Raw genomic sequence first — 9825 nt, forward strand, 5'->3', positions numbered from 1 at the left:
TTTAGTTTCCTGTCTTCATTTATGTTGGAAGTGATAGCAGAGCTGTACATTTAAAATTTTCAGAAATCCCTCAAAAAGAACATGGTATATTATTTAATCTTAAAAATTTGGGGGGAGTCCTCCCACGTACCATTAGAGGGAACCCATGTGGTACACATACCACAGTTTGAGAACCACTGCTTTATTAGATTTATTGGCACTGCAAATTTTGCTAAATTTTATTCAGTATACTGGGGGCAGTGATATAAGAGAGAGACTTCAGCTACAAAAGCTCACATAGTCACATTATTTTTTTAGCTAAATGACACATTGTTTTCTAATCCATGTCTAATTCGCCTTTTTTTTTCCTGTCACTTGTGCTGCTGCAACAAGTTCATTTCCCCAGTGTGAGTTTAAATAAAGTCCATGTCTATGTCTAAATCAACATGGTTACATAAATAAAAGTGCAAGGAAATATTTCTCTACACCACAAAGTTGACTGAAATAACCACGGGATGAGTGGTGACCTAAAAACCACAGGTGACAGGAACTTTGGGAAGATTTGGTCAAACAGAAAGCAATAACCTTGTTGCGTCTCACTTTTTGGCCCATTTGCAACAGGGAAACATATGTATACGTAAAATTCAAATTCTACCTGATTGAACAAAATGTTCTGTGATGAATGGTTGATATTACAAAGACATTCTGTTACCAAAAAAAGAGAGATGTCTCTCCAAGATTCTGTTTTGGATTAAATCCTTTCTTTTTCTCATTTCCTTTGGAACACTTTAAAAGTTCCAAAATATTATCCTCTGGCACAAATTGGAGCAGTGTAGCAACCATTCAGATTTATTAGCTCGTTAGACCTGACCCTGCCACTGATGATCCTCACATGCTTTTTCTTTGAGTTAACTCAATAAATACACATTTTGTGTGCAGCCCCAAATCCACGCCTTGAGGTGGTTCGCATAGATCAGCAACTTCAATCTATTTCCATCATATGACCACTGGAATGCAAAACTCTGTCCACACATTATTAAAAAAAAAGTCAAATGCATTTCACAGCTGACCACACAATTTATCTATATTTTTCAAGATATATAGAGATACATTTTGTGCTAAAATAAACTTGCAAAACAAACAAGACAAACAAGACAAACAAGACAATCATCATATTGGGTCTTCAAGCTTGTGCATTATACAAACAGATGATGATGATAGAACATGTTTATGTACTATGACTGTAAAAGCTCTTCATTTATATTAGTGAAGTTTTCTGCCTTAAAGGGTTTCTATTGTGCTAATTATCAAGTTAATCTCTGCTCAAAGTTTATCTTACACTGTTTGAAACAAGGTTTTTTAGCACCTTTTACTTTAAGGCCACCCTCCCTTTAAGACAGATTTTCTTCTAATTGCCTAACCCGGGCAAAAAGAAGGTTTGAATACACACAAAAAAAATTTAATATCTGACTTTACATAAATTAATTACATGTTAATTTTCCATGTAATTTCGTAACATAAGTACAATTTAAAATGTAAAATTTAATGGAATTTGATCGAATGAAATAGAATAATACTTGATTAAAATGCATTCAGTTTATACCAACCATATTTCTCTTTATGATTGATTATTGAAATACATAAACCCTTGATAGTGTGTATTTCAGTTGCAGTTTACTCTAAATCATTGCTTCATGTTTTTCAAAGGCAAAGAATAGTTCTTTGACGTGCAGAAGGTGGGAGGGTCTTCCGTGCACAAGGCCAGAGCTCTACGTTTGAGGTGACCAAACTGAGAAAATATTACAGAAAATAAAAAAAGCATGATAAGTCTGCTGCACATTACAATTTGAGTCCACCTGTTCAATTTGCTCCAAGGCTGCAAGTGGTGGGACAGTGAATACCAGTGAATACCAACACAGCCCATTAAAACTGTTTTGTTTTTTTAAGTAAACCAAATGTGTTTAATTTCAAGGTCCCGACCATGTAAAGCTCTTACTTATAGGTATGTACACTGAGAAGTCAAGGAGGACATGAACCAAGTGTGTTTGTGTTTTGCTTTGAGCATCATTGCAGAACAACAAATTCTTCATATATATACACACACACATATGTGTGTATATATATATATATATATATATATATATATATATATATATATAGACATGCACGCACACACACACACACATACATATATACATATATATATATATATATATATATAAAGGCTGAACTAAAAGCACTGAAGGGGTTAATTACTTCATGCCCTCTTGCATAACGTGGATACGCACGCAGGCACCCACACACACACTGCTGCCACAAGCCTCCTCAGCAAAGAGCCACTGCAAGTCAGGATGCCTGTTTCTTTACCGAAATAAATCCTTCCACATCTGCAGAGCGTTAATTAAACCTCAGGAACGCCAGAACCCGTAAGGAGATCAGGTGAATAGAGAGGCCAGTGTTTCCTCAAAGTTATTTGGGGTTCTCATCCATTCCTCACCCAGGAACCGTTACCACGGCATGAGGCTGCAGTACAAGGTGGGGCTGGATCGCTAGATATTGATTTGACTGATTATGACATGTTTGAATTTGCCAGTAAATCATGTTATTTAGGGCTAATGTTATGGTATCTCCAACAATGCCAAAACCTTTGGAGTGTTTAAATGTCACACATGCAGTATACTCACTCCTACACAGGGCCCAAAACCTATTTGAAAAATGAAAATGAAAACATGGTTGTTATCCACATTTTGGAGCCTTTTAATAAACATGAAAAATTAGGGTAATCTATGCAGCTCACACTTGCATCCATATGATAACAGAACTATGCTCTTACTATAGACAGACCATCATGCCAGGCTGTTCTGAGACTCTGCAGTTTAGTTTGCCCAACCACGGGGACTCCATCCTCAGCAAAATGAATGATCTTAGAGAAGAACATCGCTTTTGTGACATCACGCTCATCTTGGGCAGGCCACAGGACTCTACTGTCCATCCTCTCCAGTTCCAAGGTCACAGAGTGGTGTTTGCAGCATCCTCAGACTTCCTGCGTGATCAGTTCCTGCTTCACAAAGGCCGATCAGAGCTGAGTGTGGCTGTTGTTTCCAACGTGAAGGTTGCCAAGACACTACTCCTGTCCTGCTACACAGGGTTCCTAGAGGTGCAAGATCTAGTGTTTCTGTAATCACAGAGCTGAATATGGCCATATATCAAAAGTCTTTTGAGCTGAGGTGTTTGTTTTACTGTATAATCATTCATTTCTGTACTATAATGAAAGGTTCTAGATATAGTTTTATAATAGATCCATATTTAAAGTGAACAAGAGGAATATTATTTTAAAGGGGAACCTATTGTACAAATTTTTCAATCCATATTTTTATTCTTACATTCTATTATAGTAGCTCTGCATGACTCACGGTCTCAGAAGCTCACAAAGAAGTATAATAAGTCCTCTTTTTCTTACGGTTGGTGCTGTTTCTTTAATATTCATTGTTGCTTCATCCATTGCTGGTATGCAGGTCCCTCAGAGAGAACTTGTGAGCTACTTGACTGCAGCCAGTGTACTCCAGATGAGCCAGGTGGTGGAGAAGTGTGTCCAGGCTATTTCACAGTACCTCAGTCCCACCACGCCTTTCTTGAATCTGACTAGACTCTCAGAGGAGAAGGAAACCCAGCAGCTCAGCAGCAGGTGGCTTGGTTCCAGCTTTGATAATCCGAAGGAAAGGGATGCAGCCCTGCCCGACGCTATCATCCACAAAACAAATAGCAAGGAAGTTGGAACAGTCGTGGTAAACCCCAGGTTGACAGCCGGCCAAGAAGCCAAGGTGGATACTATAGGACTGAGAGAACCCAGAGAAGCCAAAATCGACTTATCTCAAGATGCAGAATGTTGCCTTGACATGCTGAAGTTGGGCAAAGAAGGAGATGCTCTGCCATGTTACACAAGCAACCCATTATCTCATGCTCCTCACACTGCAGGTAATCCACACCCTTCTGCAGTTTTACATGACCTAATGTCTTCCACAGCCACCATGATCAGTTCTGCAGCTGACACAGAACTGGTAAATAGTTCCAAAAACCAACACGAACAAGATGTTAAAGATTCACCAAAAGAGGAAAAGAAGTACATGCCAAAGGCAAATCAACTGCAACAAAGTGGAAAGCTAGGGAACTCTAGTCTTTTTTGCCACCCTAAAACACCTCTGTCCAAGATTCATTTTGCTGCAGATAACTCGGATACAGTAGTGTTCCAAAAGCCATACCTATGCAGAAAGTGTGACAAAGTCTTTCAGCACTTTGAGAGCTATGTGGGCCACCTGAAGGAACACAGACAGTATTTCTGTTTGGTCTGTGGAAAAGTCTTTTCTCAGAAGAATAATCTGACTCACATTGGTATCCACACTGGTTTTAAGCCTTTCAGATGCCCTCTGTGCCACATGACATTTACCCAGAAGGCCATGCTGCAACACCACTTCAATCTCCATACATGGGAGGAAGCCCCTTGAGTATACATTGTTGTGCTTACAGCACCAAATGCCAGGCCTCTGGTGCCACCTAAGGGAGAGTTATGGCAACAGTTAGCTGCAAAATGTGAGTTTGCCATTAAAATAGAAGATTTAGCATAGTTATTTAATTATTGCTTACGACCTGGAGGTCCAAAAATTAAATGAAGAAATACATACATCACAATAGAAAATGTTGTTAAATGCACAAAAATACAATTGAAACTAATTGCACGGTTGCACAAATTATAGTTACTTATATTTTTCATTGTTATTGTTATTATGTTTTTATTTATTTATTTTTTATCTCTGTCCATTATTATTATCTTCCCTGCTCATTTACAACCCCAATTCCAAAAAAGTTAGAATGCTGTGGAAAATGCAACCAAAAGCAGAATGCAATTATTTAAAAAACAAAACAGGTTTTTTGTTTGTAGAAACACAAAGAAGGCCCAGGACTGTCAAGTAGCTAGAAGCCAATTAGACAACAATGGGGCAGCATCTCTCTCTTAAAAGTTAATCAACTAGTTTCCTCAGTTCCCAAATGTTTATGGGCTGTTTTTAAAAAGAAGAGGGGGCTCTACACAGCAGTAAATATGACCCTCTCCCTAACTGTTTTGAGATGAATTCACTGCCATCCAATTCAAAATGTCCTCGGGCATTTTCTCAGTTTAAACATTATGATATGATATGTTTTCTGCATTCTATGGTGAATACAATGTGGGTTTCTGGAAAATGCAAATCATTGCATTCTGCCTTTTATTGCAACAAAATTATTCAATTGCAACAAACTGAAGAGCAAACTTGGAGCAAATAAAAGTCTTTACTGTTCTGAAAAACATGAGTAGAGTGAGCTCACAGAAAAGCAACTGCTTCACCATTTGACCCTCTAGAAATTGTGTACAGCTCACTGAGCATGACTCGGCAAGTGGGTTTCCATGCTCTCTCACTCCATCCCTTCCCTACACATGTCTGCTTTTATCCCTCAGCTATCCTTTTGGCCCAGAAATGTCATTGTCACTCATCTTACTGAATGGAACACTAGCCAGTGGGCGCCTCAGATGCCACTGGCACTGTGTGCAGACAAACAGTGAATGCATGGCTTTGGTGTAGGTATTCAGTTTAGAAATTCATGCAAATGTGCGTTTGTGTGTGACCAAGGAAGACAGAGAATGTACATAAATATAGCTGAAGATAAAATTAAGCAAGCATTGATCTACCTATTTGCACTTGCATAAAGCAACTTAGTCCAAAAAAACATCAACATAAAGAAGTAATCTTGTGAGTTATAGGTCAAAAACAGAAAGCGAACATAAGGAAAACATCTTAAAGTGTAATGACATGAATAGTCATGTGATTGTTTCACTGAGAAGGGATTGAAATTCTCTTCAACAGCAATCAGTGCTGCTTCCATGAACTAGGTCAGAATTTATACAGGCATGTGTGTTTGCACACACCACTGCACACATAAATAAAATCCATGTATGTAAGGTTTTGGAGCACATCCATTATGGATGAGATGCTAAGAGAGAAACAGCAGGGAGGATGAAGACAACGAGGAAGATGGATGAGTAGTGGCAGAGATATTGATGGAGAGTAATTATATTAAGGAAAAGTAGCTTCTTTGGTCTTATAATTAAAATTATACAGGATCCATATGTGGCTCAAGAGTTGGGAGTTTGCCTTGTAATCGGAAGGTTGCCCGTTCGAGCCCCGTCCTTGGGCAAGACACTTCACTCGTTGCCTACTGGTGGTGGTCAGAGGGCCCGGTGGCACCAGTGTCCAGCAGCCTCGCCTCTGTCAGTGCGCCCCAGGGTGGCTGTGGCTACAATGTAGCTTGCCATCACCAGTGTGGGAATGGGTGGATGACTGGATATGTAAAGCGCTTTGGGGTCCTTAGGACTAGTAAAGCACTATACAAATATAGGCCATTTACATATCCAAGACTGACTTGGGAAAAAATGGTTTTTATATTCCTGTGCCCACATTATGACCAGATGTCAAGTTAAGCTACAAGGAAAGAGCAATAAAAAGCATCGAGGAAGCGTCTAGCACTTTAGAATGGCAATGGCAATGTTTACCATGTTAACTGTTTTTGCAGTTACTTACATACTTGGAAAATCTGTTGCAGATTACAGAAAAATATGATTTCTGGATATAATTCATCATCTGGGGATGATTTGGATATTTGTACCACGATGAATTAGATGCAGATTCAATAGATGTCAAAAAAATTCACAACAAACTCAAAGGATCATGATCATGCCAGAGGATCATGAAAACTGGATTTGGATTCCATATCCTGGAGACAATAAATGTTTGCTTGTGTATTTGATTATGGACCATTCCTAGAGTTAATAGGGTTGATTTTTGCATAGGAAAATATTATATTAAATAAATATTTAATATAATATCTGAATGAGATTATGTTGTTGGAGTAATTGGCAGGACCGTAGCCAAGAAAGCAGAGAAAGAGCAAGGGGGAATGACATGCAGAAAATAGTTGAACCCAGTGGCCTTTCAGCATGTGGGTCACCTGCCTAGTCAAGTAAGCTACTGTGTAGCAGCACCCTGTGAATGGTGTACTTTGCACTAAAATACACCTTTAACAAAACTTTACCCTTTTTCTAAAGCTTCATATGAGTTTGAACATGCTTATATGAAGCTTTGTTTTCATGTAGTACTGAATAAGGTGGCATTGTGCTGTGACAGAACTGGGGAGAAAGAGCCGAGAGGAAGAGATAGAATGTTCACCGTATTCTGAGGTAGGATTATGGCTTAAGTGCATTTGATTACAGCTGTATCAAAACTGACCTCACTGTGAACACAGTTTCAATACGGAGGAGCTGTTTTGTGTGTGTCAACAGAAAACTGGGAGAAATAAGTAGATATTGCTTTCATCAGACTTGGACTCGCCTCTGTGCTACTCGGTGAGGCATGTGATATCGCATTCGTTATTTTACTGCAGAGACCAAGGAAATGTGTGCTTTGTCTGATAGACTCTAGTTTGTTCATGTAAATTATGTGTCTTTCTCACACATAAAAGTCTGCCATGCTTTGACTGACAGCTTTTCAGTTGTATTTTCTTCCCTTAAGTATTATTATTAAAGAACACTGCATACATTTTCATTTCTATGTCAGTGACACCAAACTTTATTTATACAATTGTGCCTTCTGTGGCTTCAAATGACACAATTCAAATAAAATTGTAGCTATAAAAGCTTTGATGTGAAATTTTGTACTTCTAATTTCAGTTTTGGACCGAAATCTCAAAAATATTTTGTATTATAAGATACTTATTCTTGCCTCCAGCAACACTGTGGGGAATTTTTGACCAAGATATGTCCTTTAACTCATCCATTACACAAATATTCAGGTAGCTTCCTTCATCTGCGCAATAACACTAAGATTATAACCATCCTGTTTGTGATGCTGGAAAACATTTGTTACCTCTGCTGGACTATTGTAAGTTATTATCAGGCTGTTTTGAAAGTTTTCTAAAAAGCCTTCAGTTGACCCAAAATGCCACAGTGAGAGTACTAACACAGACTTGTGTGAGATAATATTTCTTCTTTGTTAGATTATCTTTATTGGCTCCCTGTTAAATTCAGAATTGAATTAGAAAACCTTCTCATAAACAAAAGTCTTGAGTGAAATCCTAAACACGTCCTAGTAATATATTATCCCAACAGAGCTCTTCACTCTCAGACTACAGACTTACTTGTGGTTCCTAAAGTTTCTAAATGCAGAATGAGAAGCAGAGCCTTCAGCTATCAGGACCCTTTACTATGAAACCAGCTCCCAGTTTGGGTTCAGGGCGCAGACATCCTCTCTACTAATCTACTCTCTAGATTAGGTTTAAAACTTTCCTTATTGATAAATTGTGTAGTTATGATTGCAACAGGTAACACAGATGCCATTATTACATATTATGAATGGTTGTCTTCTTTATTGTTGCTCTGTGGTTACCCCTACAAAAGTCTGATGCCTGCAGCGGCATCCTGTTGAAAGGGAGTTCTTCCTCCACACTGCCCCCAAGTGGTTGCTCACAGAGGTTTTTCTCTAATTCTGTAGGATCCTTACCTTACAGTATGATGAACTCTGAGAAGGCTGTTTCTGTGAACTCGTGCTATAAAAATAAGGTAAATTGGCAACAAGTCAATAACATGACCAAAGGGTGGCTGGTTCTTCTATTAGAAATAGCATGAGGAGTTGAGTCATTTGCGAAGGGCAAAAAGTAGACCCCCTCTCCTTTACATCGAAGGGCCACTTGAGATGGTTTAGGCATCTGACCACGATGCCCCCTGGGCACCTCCTGGGTGGGGTGTTGCAGACATGTCCCACTGTGAGGAAGCCCCATGGCAGACCCATGACATGCTGGAGAGATTACATCTCTCAACTGGCCTGAGTGGATATAAAGCCATTTTTTATTTTACCTTTCACTTTCTGAAGTCTTTGTGGTCATGCAAAGTCCTGCAAATCTCAAAATAAAAAAACAGCCGAATTTTATCTTCTTATAGTTGAAAGAACCCTAACTGAGACTTAAACTGTAGAATACATTCAAAACTATCATGTTACTATTATCCTGAAAACTGTGGCAGTTACTGTTTGTTTTATTATGGTTCAAATTGAATGTAAGGTGTTAAACATTATGTTTTTCCTTTATTGTGGTTTATATAAAAAAATATTACTGTTCAAGGTAGATTTGAACAGGTCCAAAGACGTCCTTGAGGAAACATCCATAGCCTCAGTGCACCACTTATATTGTTAGACATCAAACATGTAACACATGCTGGAAAGATTTTTGCTTCTCATAACAGCATGATTGTAATATTTACTGTAAAAGGTTTTAGCTTACAGAAATTCATACATCAAGGGCTTTTGGGGCACAAGAAGAAAATTTGATTCTGTATGTAAGATAACATGTTTACAGCTCAAAAAGTGTTTTGGAACAGATTTAGCCTTCCAGTATGAATCATAATGAGTAGGCTCACGTCTCCTGCAGTGAACAGCAGCTCACTGAGGGAAAAGCCTGAGTTATTACAAAAGTGTGATTCAGATATAAACAATGACAATAATGTGACAAGCGTGCAAATTTCGACTAAAAATCAAGGCTAAACTCATTAAAGACCAGGATTACAGTCATCATGACTTTTGTCACTAGTAACTTGTTTTACTGATCACTAAAGTCTGTAAATGCGCTCACACATGACTGCTATTTCGTAAACAGCAAAAATGTAGAATGAATGGATCATTAAATATATACATAATATATATAATAATATAGAAATATATTCACCCAGACCTACAGGTATTATCCAAATGTCTAAGAGAAGCTTTTCAGCGT

The 9825-nt window shown here is 38.3% G+C and overlaps 1 protein-coding gene across 1 annotated transcript; it reads left to right on the forward strand.

Moving 5' to 3' along the window:
- Positions 1 to 2682: 2682 nt before the first annotated feature.
- On the forward strand, positions 2683 to 6053 carry LOC147325744 (zinc finger and BTB domain-containing protein 26-like). The gene is made up of 2 exons (XM_086302512.1): positions 2683 to 3136; positions 3495 to 6053. The coding sequence occupies exons 1-2, from the start codon at positions 2789 to 2791 to the stop codon at positions 4479 to 4481; spliced, it is 1335 nt and encodes a 444-aa protein (XP_086158638.1). The 5' UTR covers positions 2683 to 2788; the 3' UTR covers positions 4482 to 6053.
- The last annotated feature ends 3772 nt before the right edge of the window (positions 6054 to 9825 follow it).

Source organism: Aulonocara sp. 'chitande type north' Nkhata Bay, linkage group LG7, assembly GCF_057382095.1.
Source record: "Aulonocara sp. 'chitande type north' Nkhata Bay isolate Kocher_YH1m ecotype deep benthic linkage group LG7, A_spYH_male_GT1.1, whole genome shotgun sequence".
Classification (NCBI taxonomy): Eukaryota; Metazoa; Chordata; class Actinopteri; order Cichliformes; family Cichlidae; genus Aulonocara; species Aulonocara sp. 'chitande type north' Nkhata Bay.

What these genes read in the sequence shown, in the direction of transcription:
- LOC147325744 (XM_086302512.1), top strand. Translation starts at nt 2,789, where the DNA reads ATGATAACAGAACTATGCTCTTACTATAGACAGACCATCATGCCAGGC. An exon ending in GCTACACAGGGTTCCTAGAG is followed by an intron (nt 3,137 to 3,494) that starts GTGCAAGATCTA and finishes GCTGGTATGCAG; the next exon opens with GTCCCTCAGAGAGAACTTGT.